Source organism: Apodemus sylvaticus, chromosome 13 (assembly GCF_947179515.1).
Source record: "Apodemus sylvaticus chromosome 13, mApoSyl1.1, whole genome shotgun sequence".
Classification (NCBI taxonomy): Eukaryota; Metazoa; Chordata; class Mammalia; order Rodentia; family Muridae; genus Apodemus; species Apodemus sylvaticus.
The window spans coordinates 21,943,474-21,960,164 of record NC_067484.1 but is presented as its reverse complement, the minus strand read 5'-3'; the positions used below and the strand labels follow the sequence as shown (position 1 = coordinate 21,960,164).

General features: G+C 44.5%; 1 protein-coding gene across 3 annotated transcripts in view; it reads left to right on the top strand.

Annotated features, from left to right (window-relative positions):
• Window positions 1-16,691, top strand: part of Dym (dymeclin) — a 262,686-nt gene that overhangs the window by 95,630 nt on the left and 150,365 nt on the right. For all 3 annotated transcript variants that reach the window (XM_052155709.1, XM_052155710.1, XM_052155711.1), the window contains 3 exons: window positions 1,779-1,904; window positions 4,283-4,396; window positions 5,687-5,781. In XM_052155709.1, coding sequence (XP_052011669.1) covers window positions 1,779-1,904; window positions 4,283-4,396; window positions 5,687-5,781 — 335 coding nt within the window. The remainder of the gene's footprint in view (window positions 1-1,778; window positions 1,905-4,282; window positions 4,397-5,686; window positions 5,782-16,691) is intronic.

Here is a 16,691-nt window from a genome sequence, read left to right as displayed (position 1 = left end):
AAGGACTGACAGTTTAAACACTCGGCAGCCCGTTGGGGTATTTTCAAACTCCTGTAGCCTCCACGAGGTGAAGCCTGGCTAGCAGAAAGAAGTAGGTCCCAAGGCCTGTTCTGTGGCCTGTGCCCAGCCCTGCTCGAGATCCAAGGTCTGTGTTTTCTGGTTTGTACCTTGTGATATCCCTGCTGTGGTCTCCACCAGGCCATCCTTACTGTGACACGTGAGATTCCCCTGAAACCATGAGCCAAAGAAACCGTCCCTCCAGTGGGTTGATTCATCCAGGTGTTCTCTGTTTTGGTCACAGTGATAGGAAAATAGCTGGGTGAGAGGGAAGGAGGGAGAATGACTAGGGACTCCGAGCTAAAGGGCCTGAGGTGATTTACATAATGAAAGTAGTCTAAAGTTAGTTGGTAATAGTTGCTCAGATTTATACATCTAAAAACCATTTAATGATATCCTTTAAAAAAAAAAAAGGATTGTGCAATATGTAAGTTTACTATCCCAATACAAATATTTAAAAGGAAGAATTGATCAGTTACTTTGGCATAGTCCTCTTGGACCCATCATCTTAAACTTTTTATTTGCTTATTTTTGGTGGCAGGGGTTGCGAGGGTGGTTTGACCAGGCTGGCCTCAGATTCAGAGATCCTTCTGCCTCTCTGCTTCCTCTGCCTCCTCTGCCTCTTTACCTCTGCCTCTCTGCCTCTCTGCCTCTCTGCCTCCTCTGCCTCTTCTGCCTCCTCTGCCTCCTCTGCCTCTTCTGCCTCTGCCTCTGCGGGCATTCAAGGTTGTGTTCCACCATTCTCTGTATATAGGCTCTTGGATCCCTGCAGGGAGGTGTAATGTGGGTTTATTTTATCTTAAAGCCTATAGCATACTGTCCAGGGAAGTCAGCATAGGAACTTGGGGCAGGAGCTGAGGTAGAAGTTTTGGAAGAACCTACCCACCAGCCTTCTTTCCATAATTTCCTTAACCTGTCTCCTTAATAAACTTGGGAGCCCCAGCTGGAGGTTCGCACTTCCCACACTGAGCTGAGCCCTCCTTTATCGATCATCAGTCAAGAGAATGCACCACAGGCTTGTCCACAGGCCTGGCAGGGGCGGAGGAGAGGGAGGGGGAGGCATTTTCTCAACGAAGGCTTCCTCTTCTGAAAGGTCTCTAGTGTGCATCAAGTTGACATAAAACTTACATACAGCCAGCACAGACTGTGTGATAGTTTCATGCAATTTAACTATTTTCCCATATCCTTTTAGCGATGTTTATTCTAGTTAGTAAAGAATGAACAAGTTAACTGTGTGAAAGGAATGATTAGAAATGAACTTGTGCATTTGTGAGCAGGTCATAAGATGAGGTGTTTGACATGCATCATTGGCGACTAAGTCTCAGGGAACATGCTGAGAAAATGCACCATGGGCTGCAGTGGTCTCTCAGCTACTTACATGAAGCACAGTTTTGGATTATTAGCATTAAAGTACACATGGTATGAAGCATGCACACTAAAGTGCATTAATACTTATTAGCAGCTAAGCTTTTCTGAGCAGCTCAATTCTTTTCTTCCTTTTTTAATTAGAGGGAGCTCCAACCTGAGCCTAAGTAGTCTCTGGAAACTAAGTTTTCTTTAGCGGGAACTCTGTAAAGGTGACTCTCTTGCCTGGGACCTTAGCTATGTGTGTGGACAGTCCATGTAGGCAAGTGTGTATCTGTCCATTTACTGAAGAGCATGTGGAATAGCAGTGTGAAGTCCCCATAGGTGCTGAAACAGTGTAATACTTCATTTCCTAGGTTCTGCCGATTCTCGAGATTCTGTATCATGTTGAGGAAAGAAGCTCACACCATGTCTACATGGCTCTGATAATCCTGTTGATCCTCACAGAAGATGATGGCTTCAATCGGTCCATTCATGAAGTGGTAAGTCCCCATGGCTGACGACAGGTGCAGAGCAGAGGGGCCGTCTCCACAGAGTGCTTGCCTTGGGCTTTCACCCACTCTCCTGCTAGAGTGCCTGGGAGCTTGGAAGAGAAATGATGTTTTCTTCTGGTTCAGAGCAAGTGTGGTGGTCTTTACCCTCATTCCCTTATGAACAGCTATCAACCAGTGATTCAGTAATGGTAGCCAACTCATTGTTCTTTTCACATGTACAGTATCTCAGTAGACTATGTTTAGTGTACATCATGCTGGGTTACATAAGCATATTTCATATGAAAACACAATGTGTTTTGAACCTTTCCCTCCTTGTTCCCCTAGGACAGTTTTACCTGCTTTAATGTCACATGTAAGTTCACAATTTTATGTTATTGAAATCTAGCAACCAGAAACAAGAGAAAACATGCTGTTTGTCTGAGACTTACTTCACTCACTTAATACAATTATCTTTAGTCACATCCATTTTCCTAAAGTGATGTCATTTTTGTTCTTTTTATTGATGTTATTTTGGGATAGGGACTCATGTAACCCAAATTGGGGTTGAGCTATCTATGTTGGTGAGGCTGATCCTGAAATCCTGGCCTTCCTAATACTGGGAATTCACAAGTGTGTATTAGCACACCTCGTTCCTAATGGCTGAAAAAAAAAAAAACTCTATACATTTTCCTTATCCATGTTTCTGACGGACATTTAGGTCAGGTCTTTGACTTAGCACCCGTGAACAGTGCTACTGTGAGCATGATAGGCAGGTGTCTTTATGACACGTTGGCTTGGAGTCCTTTGGGTAAATACAGTCACGTGTCACACCTAGTTTTAGATTTTTGAGAAATTACCATATTGCTTTCCATAGCAGCTGGACTTAGTTTACCATTCCATGAGAAGTGTTCAGGAGATCTCTTCTTTCACAAAAAGTGTGCATGAACTTGGGGAGAGAGGGTTGGGCTTCCACGACAGACACCTGTACCCACTGAGCCATCTTCTCTTTCCTGTGCTCTCTTTGCCACAGCTTTAGCTTTTATAACTGTAAATGCCAGCCATTCTGACTCAGGACAAGGCTTAATCTCTTTGTTATTTTGGCTTATATTTCTATGATGACCAGTGAGGCTGGGCAGTTTGTGTGTGTTTTAGCTTTTCTTAGAATTATCTATTCATATCATCGGTCCATTTACTAATTGTATTGTTTGATTCCTTGTCATTTAGTAGTTTGAGTTCTTCCTATATTCTCAAAATCAGTCTTCTGTGAGATGTATAGATAGCAAAAACCTTATCTCTACCTGTAGGCTGTCTTTTCACTACATGTTGACTTTCATACACTGAAGTTTTTAGCTTCCTGAGATTATGACCTTTGGTGGCTGTGACTATTTCCTGAGCAGCTGGAGTCCTGTTCAGGGAGTCCTCACCTATTCCTGTATCTTGAAGAGTTTTCCCTCTGTCTGCTTTACAGTTTTACATCTGATCTATTTGGACTTGATTTTTGTTCAGGGTGAAAATGTGGGATCTAGTTTGATTTTCTACATATGGATATCCTGTTTTAGCAGCACCATTTGTTTAAGAAACCATCTTTTCTCCAATGTCTATATTTAATGTCTTTATGAGATATATAAATACTTATATATCATACCCTATAAATGTTGGCTTATTCATATTAGTAGTAGGTTGAAAGGATTCTTTATATATTTTTGATCTCGAGCGTTCTTGCATTGTAGACTGTTAATATAGTAAAATACACTGATGAATCTTTTCATTAATAGTAAGGCAGTCTTTGCATTCCCGGGCTAACATCACGATTGGTCCTGACTCGTGTTAATTTGAAGTATGTATCCGTATAGTTCTTGGTTAATGAGTTTTGTTAGCTGTCTCTTAAGGAATTTGTATACTTTTTCTAACCTTTATTGCCTTGGTCCTTGCTGGCAGCTCTGAACAGCTGCAGGAGGACTTGGGTGTCTTCTCAGACACTGGGCTCCTGGTGCTCCTGCCTCTCGTGGTTGTCTGTGGAGGTTTTTACACTCTGTTGGAAAGGTTCTGCCTCTCAGCAGCTACTCTTGCTTTTGCTTTCTAATTACTAAGCTCTGTTTGTTTTTCTGTTCCTTATGTCTGTATGCTGTGTCTACTTCATATACCTCTCTTTGTCTGCTAATGATATCAGTAGATTTCCTCTTGAGTTCTAAACCTGGTCTTCTCCATCTAGTTAAGAAAAGAGAAGTAAGTTCATGCACACTGTCTGCTTAGGAGAACTGAAGCTCTCAGCTCACCTTTTTACTGCTTAACTTACCTTCCGAGCAAAGTGAACTTACGGAAAATGGTGGACACACTCTTTTCCTAACGGAGTCATTTTAACTCAAAAATGTTCTTCTTTATTACAGATATTAAAAAACATTACTTGGTATTCAGAAAGAGTCTTAACTGAAATTTCCCTGGGGAGCCTCCTGATTCTGGTTGTAATCAGAACCGTCCAGTACAATATGACCAGGACTAGAGTAAGTACCCCACGGCTCTCCTCTGCCTCTGTGGAGTCAAGACCATATTGTAAAGCTTTAATCTCATGAAATGTGCTTGTGAAATGTGCTAGAAGATTTAAATCTAATCTCATAGAATGTGCTAGAAAACTTCGGATCAGCACTTAGCATCTTATATGATTATATTGCAATGTCTCTCTTAATATTTAATGGCTGTTTGATGCGATATACTTTGCATGAAATGGAAAGCAAGCGGTGAGATCAGAGCTGCTGCATGTGCTTGCTGGACTGAGGACTCTGGTTTGAATTTTTAAAGCAACAGCAGAATATCTAGAGATGAGAAGAAGAGAAAATACAAATTTAGGTCAGGAAGAGAGTACAAGGGGATGAGGCTGCTGCTCAGCTGGCGGTGCCGGCTGGCGCACAGAGCCGTGAACACCCCATAATCTAGGTAACCGCGCCAAGGCCATCTGCAGCTGTACAGCAGTTTGGTTTGGTTCGGTTTGGATGCGGCAGTATCTTACTGTGTAGCTCTGGCTAGCCTGTGACTGGCTCTGTAGGCCAAGCTGGCCTTGACTCAGATCCAGCTCCCTCTACTTCCCTAGTGCAGGGACTAAAGGCTTGTGCCATCATGCCTAGCATATATAGCAGATCTGAGACCAATCTGAACTACATGAGAATCTATCTTCAAAGAAAAGCAACCCCCACCCTCCAAAATATAAGAGAGCATAAGCCTTGAAAAGTTGGGAAAAAAAAGAAGACAAGTAATTCAGCTGAACTCTGTAGAATTTTAGACTTAACCAATAGAAATGAGTTATCAAGGAAAACTGTGCAGAACTCATAGGTATGGGGTTGTTTACTTAATATTTTAAGTATTTCTCTCTGTGGGCCTTGTGTAGATATATGGTTCCAGTGGTTTTGTTGTGTTTTGTTTTAATCTGAGATTGTAGGAAGTGGTTGCTTTAGGAGGGAGAAGGAGTTGTGCTTTGGAAGGACGGCAGCATGCACTCTCTCTTTCGCTGTGTGTGGTAAGAGGGCCTAGAGCAGCTCACTGTAGAAGCATTACTGCTCCTGCTGCAGACAGCTTCAGTGTTCACTCCGTGGGGATGATCATCTGGATTGCCTGTCCGTTGCTTCCAAATGAATTTGAAAACAATTTGACTTCTTAGTATTGATAGATTGGGAACTGGCGAACATGGATCCTGGGTATACTCTAGCATTAGGGCAGTCGGTGTCTGTTGCTTTTAGTTACCTTTCCTTGAAGTGTGGAGAAGCTATGGTGTGCATTTTAATCTTGCTCTCTCCCCACAGGACAAGTACCTGCACACAAATTGCCTGGCAGCTTTGGCAAACATGTCAGCACAGTTTCGTTCCCTCCACCAGTATGCTGCCCAGAGGATCATCAGGTAAGCACAGCTGGAAAGCAGACGCTGGGCTTTGCCTTTGGGTGGCCTTTTAACATGGGCACTATGTCAGGGTCCTTTTAAAACATGTTCAAAAGCAACAGATTTTCCTCAGCTTCCCACTGTTTCCCATGTGGTTGAGAATACCCTGTTCTGTTTTTTTTTCCTAACATACTTGTTGATCAGAGTTGATGGCATTTATTTATATTGATCCTTTTATAAACTAGAGTTGTAGGTCTCACGTTGTGTGTTAGCTTTCCAGAGGCATACTACTTTGTTAGAAACGCAAACGAAACCTTAACCACTGTGCTAAATACTGTGTGAAGCACCACCCTACACCCTCATAGCTTTCTGGGTTTGCCTGCCTTTGAGGATTTCCACCTTTGCTTTTGGTGGTGTTTTATGCAAGGGCTGTACACTGGACTATTGCCTCCCACCAGGATTCCCTCCATGGCTGTTTAACTTTGCCATGATCTCTGCCCCAGCCGTTACTCCTATTATTTACATACATTCGTTATGTTACTGTTTTGTAGGCTTAAGTCATAGGCCAGCAGAGGTGGCTTCTTTCCCGGAGGCTCAGTGGGATAGCCTGGTGTCCAGCTATTAGAAGTTCTTTGCTCGTGGTCTCTGCCACTATCAGGAGTGGGTGGTTGAGTCCCTGTCTGACCTCACGACTCCTTTTTGTGGTCCTCGATTCCCTCTCTTCCACTTAGATGGTGCCTAGGCCCCACCTCACAAGTGCACAGTCCCCTTCCAGCCTTAATAACCTTACAGAACCATACCTGCATGCTCCCTCTGGCCAAGTACAGTAACGTTAACATTTCCTGAGGAGCTGTGATTTGGCCTGCACCAACAGTTTTCACCAGAAACTTTAAAGGTAGGAAAGTTAATTGTCCAATCCTAACTAGCACTCCAGGCTTTTCTCATATGTATGGCAGCTCAGTGTCGGCTTAGCAGTGAACATGTAAAACGTGTGTCATGGAAGCTGTGGTTTCTTCTTTGATTCTTACTGTAAGGACAGTGTGGAATTTCTTTGTCTCTGTCACTGGTTGGACCCAAGGCTTTACTCGCCTTATGCATTGGTTCCACTACTGTCTCTGGCCCTTGAGTTTTTTGACCTCGGGTCTCACTGTGGTCCTGTGCTGGCCTTGAATCTTCTCGCCTGGGCTTCCTGATCTGGGATTGCAGGCACGCCCATGGTGCCCAGCAGCAGTTACTCTGGTGTTTCAGACTGATGCTGGCCCTAGTTCCACATGGCTCTTAAGTGCAGTCTCACATTCAACCCATGTGTCCGTTTGCTGAGCTGGGCTCATTTCTTTTAATAATATTTCTTACTCATTCCCCAGGAATATCATACAGTGTATTTGGATCATCTTTATCTCTCTCCCCCAACTCTTCCCAGTTTGTCCTCCATCTCCCTACCCAGGCAACTTCATGTTCTCCCCTCCTTTGTGAAAACCCATTGAGTCCAATGTGTGCTGGTCAGTGGCTCCTGGGCGTGGGGCCTGCCCTGGAGTGTGGCCGATACACACCAGGTATCACACTGTTACAGAAGAGTGGCTTTTCCTCTCCCGGCCAGGGTTCTACATGCATCTACATGGTTGCATCCAGAAACATTTGTTTTTTTGAAGTCATTCTCCTCTGGCTCTTAAAACCCATTTGCTTCCTCTTCTGAATAAGATCCCTGAGCTTGTGTGTGTGTGTCTGTGTGTGTGTGTGTGTGTGTGTGTGTGTGTGTGTGAGAGAGAGAGAGAGGAATGAGAGAGAGAGAGAGAGAGAGAGAGAGAGAGAGAGAGAGAGAGAGAAAGAGAGAGAGATGTAGACACTCACTTAGGGCTGAGCCCTCCGAAGCCTCTAATTCCCTGCACATTGATCAGCTGTGGGTCTCCAGGCTAATTGCCATCTACTGCAGGGAGAAGCTTCTCTGGTGAGGGCTGAGCAGGGCATTGATCTGTGCATGTGCAGTAAGTCATTAGGAGTCAGTTGCTCTAATGGTGTGTCCTTTTAGGAGAATAGTCATAGTAGATTTTCCTCTAAGGCCATCTATCTAGCTGTAGCCTTGTTAGTGGTGTTAGGTATGCTGACCTGGGCTCAGTTTTGGTAACTACTCAGAATTAACTTCCTTCTGTTCTTTACCTGTCTTCAGAATTCAGTAGAGACTATTTTACATTGACTCACAATAGAATTCACGTCTGCTCTTTGTATATTATTACTGTATTAGGGTGGGCAGTAGTGCGAGACTGTCTGGTTAGCTGACTTTGTATTAACATGAGCTTTATTTCTTACCCAAAGTATAACAGTCTCCTCATACCCTGGAATCTTCCTGCTGTTCTGCCCTTGGCTTCCAGGAGTGACCTTGTACCCCTGGGCTTATTCCAGCATCGTGAGTTTGATGCTCTCTGCTGCTTTCTGGTCCTCTTCTGTCTGCATACACAGAGTTTTTCAGTGGCTTCAGATTGGTTTTCTTATAATAACTATTTTCTAAGGCCTATTCCATATGCAAATTCCAAACAGATTAGTTCCTGACTTAAGTTCTGGTAGTGTGTTTTAGATAAAGTTAAACAAAATTTCCTAGTTAGAAAGAAATCACCAATGAAGGCAGTTTGCCCAGTTTTTTGTAGTCCCCCAAATAGAAAACAAACCAAGATAAGGAATATAGTTTGTATCCGTTATGTGTGTTTAGATACTGACAAATGGCACTTCCTTTACAATACTGGGTTTTCACTTAGCACTATGTGAATGAGGAATTATGTTAACTAACTAAGGCATATCAGAACTAGTGATAAGGATCTTGCCCTCAAATAACTTGTAACTTAGCGGCAGACATAAGGATCTGGCCTTGTATATGTATAGTATAAAGAGCTTACATAGATACGAATGCTATAGTAAAGTAGAATTCTTACCACGAGGAGAGGTGGTTGGTCATAGAATGGTGAGAAGACATCGCATAAAGAGAGAAGGCAGGTGACGAGAGAGAGCAGTTGTTAGATACTACAGCCCGGGATCATGTCAGTGACAGCCACCAGGGTGAGGGCAGGTCACAGTGAGAAGGGATCCCCGTGAGAGTCCCAGGAGAGGAGGAGGACAGGTGAGTGATAAGGTGAAAGATAAGAGAGAACGTGCTCAATGAACAATATAGACTTGTATTAAAATGTCCTTATAGAGCCCAGCACTGTGTGAGTATATACCAGTGAAGATAAAAAAACTGTAAATAAATGTACACGGTTGGTTCAGTTGGCATACTGTGGACACACACTGGGGTTAAAAGCAAGAAGTGAAATGAACTGTGGACTTGGGGAGGGCCGCGAATGGTGGACATACAGTTTCAGAGAGTGGAAGGAAGGGAGAAAAGGTCTCTTGTTTCTTTTTGTTGTTGTTTTGTTTTTAAATGACAAAACAGTGAGTGAATGAGTTGTAAATGGGATTTAGACAAAGAAACTATGGATTAATAGAGTGACCTTCATTCAGTGGTGTAGTCTGTTGATCACATTTGTGCAGGCAGATTATAGCCAGTTCCCAGTGCTTGTGCTGGTGCTTCCTGTCTGAGCTCTGTATTTTAATGCTTCTCTGGATAAAGCATCCTTGTGATCTAGGAAGGAATTCATTCTGCAGGACTCAACATCATCTTCAAATGCTTTGTCTGCACATTGAAGTCTGTCTGGAAACCAAAATTTATTCTCTAATAAAATACTTGTCTCGAATTTGAAATGGAGACCAGCTTTTTGTAACTTGAGAAAACTCATTTTCTACAAAATGTATGTACCTAGGGTTAGATTGCAAAGCATGGGAAGGAATGTGTAGCCATAGCTGTGCAGAGCCCAGGGATTTGGATAGCCATCCTGCCAACCCTTTCCAGTGAGAAACTTCATGAATATATTCTAAATTCTCTCTTAGGAAAAGTCTATACAACTTTATATATGTCACCTGTAAAACTCAGAAGAGCCAGGTTTTGTTTTTTGTTTGTTTGTTTGTTTTGGGGGGGGGTTCGAGACAGGGTTTGTCTGTGTGGTCCTGGCTGTCCTGGAACTCACTCTGTAGACCAGGCTGGCCTCAAACTCAGAAATCCGCCTGCCTCTGCCTCCCAGGTACTGGGACTAAAGGTGTGCGCCACCACGCCCGACTTAGAGCCAGTATTTTATGTGACCTTCAGCAAGATACAAGAGTCACATGTTGCTATGAGAGGATGTTAATGAAACTTAAAATCTCCTTAGTTGGACATAAACATAAGGGACAATTTCCTCTGGTGCTGAAGTTGTTCATATTTAGTAACAGTCTACACACACACACACACACACACACACACACACACAAACTCTTAGTACCCTAGAGAAATCACAATCATATGTGATCTGTGTTTTGATTAACTTTACAAATTCTTTAGAATGTCTGATAGGAGCAAATATTTAATGTGTTCATTATTTGAGGCGAGTGATTCATTTGTATAGGTGCAGGTTATATGTAAGGCATCACATGGAAAAACAAAAGAGGCTGCATGGATTTCAGTTGTTTATTTCCTGACTTTAAGATTTTCCTTTAGCCTGGCATGGTGCTACAACCATTTGATCCTAGTAGTCAAGAGACAGACGTAGGCAGATCCCTGTGAGTTCAAGGCCAGCGTGGACTACAAAGCAAGTTCCGGGACAGACAGGGATATGTAGAGAGATTCTGTCTTAGAAAACCAAAAAACCAACCTACTAAAGCTAAAAACAAACAAGCGAAAGTTTCCCTTGTGTCTGGAGTCCCCCAGTTCCTGTTTCTGGCTTCTACACCCATGGATAAATTACCAGGCATTTCCCTTCAGTATCTCATCCTGTCTTCACCATTTCTCCATGCCTACTGCATGTTCATAGATTCGAAACACCTATTGATTTGTTTATAATCAAGATCTGTCTTCATTGTACTGTCAGTGCAGTGGAGTGTAACAGACACTGGAGCCAATTGCCAAGGGTATTGGCTCCAAAACTTACCAGCTGTGGGATCTTGGAAAAGATTTTTAACTTCTCTCTGTAGCATGTCCCTCAACTGTAAGATGCTGTGACAATAGTGACTGTTAGGATGGGAATCCTCAGCAGGGGTCTGGACTCCAGCAGTTGACATATTGCCAGGACTGTGCGTTCTCCCAGCCCCAAAGCAAGCAAAAGTAAAAGTGAAAAGCAGAGCAAGACAGGGGCGTTTATAGAACTGGCCGTTCTGGGAAGATAGTGAGCACTCTGGCCTCCTTTAGGACACCGCCGTGAGCGCTGTGCTTTAATGGAGGGGGGCTTGGACAAGGTGAAGTCTGCAGTCGTTAAACAGTTTGGCCTAAGTGTCATCTTAAAGGTTGATCTTAAAAGGTTGATCTTTTTAATTGTGAATTCTGCAGATGGCTCAAAAGAAGCTCTTATTGCTTGAGGGGACACTCATTTTCCGTGAGGTTCCCCTGGTTGGGGATGCCCTCACTAGGAGCAGGTATGTCTGTGAGGCTCTGCTCTTTGCAAATCCAAGCTGACTTGCAGGTTTAGCACAATGACTGGAGACCTTTGGGCCCTCTTTGGGTCTGGAAGAGATTATTGTAAAAACCAACAGTGAGGGTGCCTTAGTTTAAGATGGGCATAATGGCCCACACCTTTAATCCCAGCACTCGGAGGCAGAGACAAGTAGATCTCCTGGTCTAGAGTGAGTTCCAGGACAGCCAGAATTACACACAAAGAAACCCAACCCTATCTCGAAAAACAAAACACCACCACCAGACAAAAGATGCTCCCCATCTTCACCCTAGAAGAGGGACAGGCTAGGAAGATGGATAGCACTGCCTTTCAGACTGATTCTGCTTGGATGATTAATGTTTGTGTGCAGGGTCAAGCTGGGACTCTGCCCCAGAGTTTAAGATGAAGAAGCAATAGCACAATAGCAAAAGGAAGATGTGGATGTGAAATTTGTATCTTGCTATTAGTTGCCGTGCAGACCCCAAGAAGGGATTGGTGCCGTTTCTAAGTATCTAATTCCCCCTTCTGTTAGAGCACTTTTCCGTCTGAGGGAAGTGGGTGTCGGCCATCTGGCCAGGTGGATAGAGCAGTAATTGAGAAGGTAGCAGGTCAGAGTGCTTGAAACAGACTAGGGAAACAGCCAGCCGAGAGAGTCAGTCACATGCAGTGCAGTCAGGTGCTCATGGCAGCAGCGTACAGACTGACATTCCTAACCTTCTGACACTGCAGTGTGACACAGTCGTGCACATGGTTCGCTCTTGACAAATGTGCAATCAATGGTTTTGTGCTGAGCCATCCCCAGAACTCTTCACGACCACATTTGTAGTTATTCCCTGCTGTATGTGGCCCCTGGGCCACAGGATGGACATGTCTCAGAGGTCTTTTCCAAGCTGCCTGGTGAAAGGGCTTTACTCTCAGCTATCTGTGAGCTAGAGGTTTTCCCTACCCCTTTGGCTTCAGTTACCTTTGCAAGACACCGTTATCTCGCTTTGTACCACGGGCTATCCTTGAACTTGCTGTATGGCCTGGGATGACTCTTTCAGCCTCTCAGGTGCTCTGGTATCTTCTGATAGCCAGTATTTCCCAAAATGATGAAAATGGAGATGCCCTTGGATGCAGGTAGAGGGTTGTGATAGTAACAGTTTATTTTAATGGGTAGATCTCAATGAGTTCCTGTGAGAGACTCTAGAACGCTAGCCGTTGTGAAAGTGCAGTATTTACCAAATTCCAACAGTACACGTGATCTCCGTTTTAATAGAGAATTAACTTGTTCTTCCCCAATGCCTGAGCACAGACAAACTCCTGATTCTGCCTTGCTGTGGTCTCTGCTGACCCTCGTTTGATCTTGGCAGAGCATTAGCCAAGGAAGGAAGGAGAAATGTTTGTCTTAGAAACCTGGCTTCCTTTACTTCCTGTGGCAGTGGTACTTTGAAGGCAGAGAAGTTTTTCAGGGAAATCTGGCATGGTTTGCCTTTCAGTTTAGTCTTTTCTTAAGAAGTTACATTAGGAGCATTTACAGTTCCCAGTTGGAAATTTCTAAGCTTTTAATTGAACTGTGTGATGGCGCAGAGAGCTGCTATATACGGCAGTGTCCTGGCAGGCTTGATGGGACATGTGAAATGATATAAATTACAGTTTAGACTGCTGGCACAACCAGAATGTTTGCTTTAAAAGCAGGGCAGTATACGTTTATCTGAATTTGCTTTCTTGTAAGCAGAGACCTTTGTGAACTACCTTGCCATGTGAAATGAACCATTAGAATAACGTGCTTAGAGCTCCATAGAGCGTGCACGGTAGAGGTGCCTAGAAACACGTCTCTACTGCATCGCCCTTAGTCATGGATTATCAAGTACCAGTCCCATCTCTTCCTATAAGGACCAGGGATTTTATTTTTACCCTACTTTTAAACCGAATAGATGACTTGTCATAGTTTTGTGGCAGTCTGATAGTCTCTTTTCATATTTATTATAGACGATTATCACTAAAGCAGTAGGGGTGAGTGTCCTCATGCTATCGCCTTGCTCTCCATGCCCCTGGAGTAGCTTACAGATGGCGGGTAAGAGCTGCACTCGCAGCGTGTTGTATTCCAGGACCGGAGCCCCGAGTGTGAGATGCTGGGGAGAGCAAAGGCCCTGCTTCACTTCTGTTGCTGTGACAGGGACACCCGACACAAAGCGGCTTGGGAGCCTTAGCCAAGTTCCAGCCTACAGTCTGTTGTGGGGAAGTTGAGGCAGCAGGAATTTAACACTGCTAGTCAGGAAGGAGGAATGGTGCACACATGCCCTCTTGCTTACGCTTGCTAGATTTTTCTGTCATCTTTTAAAAGAGGCTTCAAGCAAAGCCCCCAGCTTGACTCGAGGGAGGCGCCTTCACTTTCTGTGACAGCAAACTGCCCGCTGCTGCAGGAAGAGCGCCCATGACAAGACAGGTCACTGCAGAGGCTGCTCATGTCTCTGCTTTTAGGTGATGTCTCCCAGAAATCTTTGCTTTGCTGTGTATTCTGATGCTAGTGGAGAAGGCTGTCAGTGTTTTATGGGCAACTTGTCATTCCCCCAGTGGCACCATGGGGTTCCCTCTGGCTGCCATGCTTGATGCCTGCCCAATGCCCTCTCCATTGGATTTCTATGTCTTGGAAACTATGGCCACATTAGTCCCTTGATCTCCACCCACATGGGTCCTAGCTCACTGTGGGTGTTTAATCTTGGGAACCTTAATCTAAGTGCCCTTGACAGATCCAGGATATTTTGGGTGAAATATTGTATTTGGTAAAAGTTGTATTGCATCATAAAATCCCAGATTTAGAAAAACCTTTACAAATCATCTCTGACAACTTTTCACAGTTGGCATGTGACAGTGTGGAGACAGACAGTTAGTTATGATTAATCCACATGGACATTATTGCAGGAGCAGATGTAGGAGTCAGTCTGTTCAGCTCAGCGACAACAAGAGAAAGAGCTAGGCCTTGCCCCTGCTTATTCTCAGTCATTTGGTCAGTCCCTGCTCCCCTTCCCTCCTTCCGATGGTCCCCGCACCCTCCCTCCCTCTTACAGTCCCCGCTCTCCCTCCCTCTGACAGTCCCCGCCCCCCCTCCCTCCCTCCAACAGTCCCCACTGCCCCTCCCTCCCTCATCAATGTATCAATGTGTTATTGACATGAAACAAATTAGTTTCATTTTTATTTGTTTGTTTGTTTGTTTGTTTGTTTGTTTTTCATTCAAGACAGTGTTTCTCTGTGCAGCCTTGGCTGTCCTGGAACTCACTCTTTAGACCAGGCTAGCCTTGAACTCATAAAGACATAAAGATCCACTTGCTCCTCCTAAGTGCTGAGATTAAAGGCATGGGCCACCACTACTGAGCTACAAACCAAGTTCTTTTTTTTTTTTAAAGATTTATTTTATTTATGAGTACACTATAGCTGTCTTCCTCATTCATACCAGAAGAGGGCATCAGATACCATTAGAGATGGTTGTGAGCCACCACATGGTTGCTGGGAATTGAACTCAGGACCTCAAGTAGAGCAGTCAGTGCTCTTAACTGCTGAGCCATCTCTCCAAATTAAGGTTTTTTTGTCGGTTTGGTTTGGTTTGGTTTGGGTTTGGGTTTGAGTTTGGGTTTGGGTTTGAGTTTGGGTTTGGTTTTGGTTTTTTGAGACAGGGTTTCTCTGTGTTGCCCTGGCTGTCCTGGAACTCACTTTGTAGACCAGGCTGGCCTCAAATTCAGAAATCTGACTGCCTCTGCTTCCCGAGTGCTGGGATTAAAGGCGTGTGTCACCATTACCCGGTCCAAATTGAGTTCTTAATAAAGCATTTTTCTCACTGTATTGTACATATTTCATGGACTTTACCAGAAATACCCTATCCAAGACTCATGGAAGTGGGAAAGACAGAAGGGTAAAGAGAATTAAGATGATTATCTATCCAGCCTGTACATGTACGAATCAAGAGCCACCCACACACACCCCACCCCACCCAGGAGAGATGGAGCAAACAAGGCTGGAGACTGCTGCCTTAGACCGCCCGAGAGCCTGGTAACCTGGAGACAGGTAACTAAGGAGCCCCTGTGTGTCCAGAGTACCAGTCACACAACAGCAAGATCCTGCCAGGGCTGCCATGAGGAGAATGACTTGGCACATGGAAAGCCCCTTGGGTCGGAGCAATTTGAAGGGAAATCTGCCTTCCTAGAGGATGCCTACCGTGTCTTGTCTCTGGTGACTCAGTAGATCTGTGAATGGATGATAAAACTTGTTACTCTGATAGGACATCTTTAGAACCTCCTGACCGTGGCCAGAAGGAACCCCTGCGCCAAGTAGACCGCCTTGTTTGGCTTAGTTGCCATCTACCACACACCACAGCCTGCCAGCTCCTGCTAGGTTGCCCCATGGCAGTGGGGAACTGCCCTCAGAAGCGATGTTACTCTGCCTGTTACTGTTGTGAGGAATAGCTTATAGTCGGTCTCAGAGATGGCACTGAGTTACTTAGTTTCCATGCCCATTGTTCATTTTACATTGAAGAACCTCTTAAATCTCAGAAGAGACTTGTCTAAGGAAAGGAAGGTGCTGCGCTCAGACCCTCCATCTGTGGGCTGCTCACAGTCTTATACCACCCTCTGTTGCCAAGTGTTGTGTTTTATGAAGAGTGGTCTCACTGTGTAGCTGTGGTTGGCCTGGAACTCTGTATGAAGACCAGACTTCCCGTGAACTCAGATCCACCTGCCTGCTGAGGGTTGTTCTCTGATCTCCACATGCATGCCATACATGAGCAGATATGTGTTTACATGCATGCACTGTCAAATAAGAACTTTTCTTACCAGATCAGCTCACACTCAACCTTTTTCACTGATAGTCCCACATTGCTCTCCCTCCTAGGGATTGTTTTGAACAATTCCTGACATTATTTGATTTATCATAATCATATTGTATAAAGATAATAAGCATTTGTGAGGATTGATTTCTGATTTGGTATCTCTTCAGGTAGTAGAGGAAATATCAGTGTGTATCCCACCCTCATGCTGAAGACAAGTGTCTTGTCTTCAAGCCATAGTGAGTTGGTCTGTTGAGAGTCTGCCCAGTGTTAGTCGCTGCAGGGACAACTCCGTGGTGAGCGCGACTATAGCTCTAAGAGGTGTGTGCTGTCTGTTATGGAGGTGAGGACATGGAGGCCAGAGAGCCTCTTAAACTTACTCAGTATCAAATAGCTCAGTGTGTGGTGGAGCTCTGCCCCAAACTGAGAAAGACTTCTTGCGCATGCATCTGTGCGTGCGTGCGTGCGTGCGTGCATGCGTGCGTGCGTGCGTCATGTTGGCCTTGAATTGCTGTGCTTGAAGTCAAGGATGACTTTTGACCATCCTGCCCTCCCCTGCCAAGCGGAAGGGATTATGGATGCACACCACCTTTGAGTGGATGGTCACTTCATGGATTATTACAGTCTTGTTCCAAGTGTGTCTCCAGGCC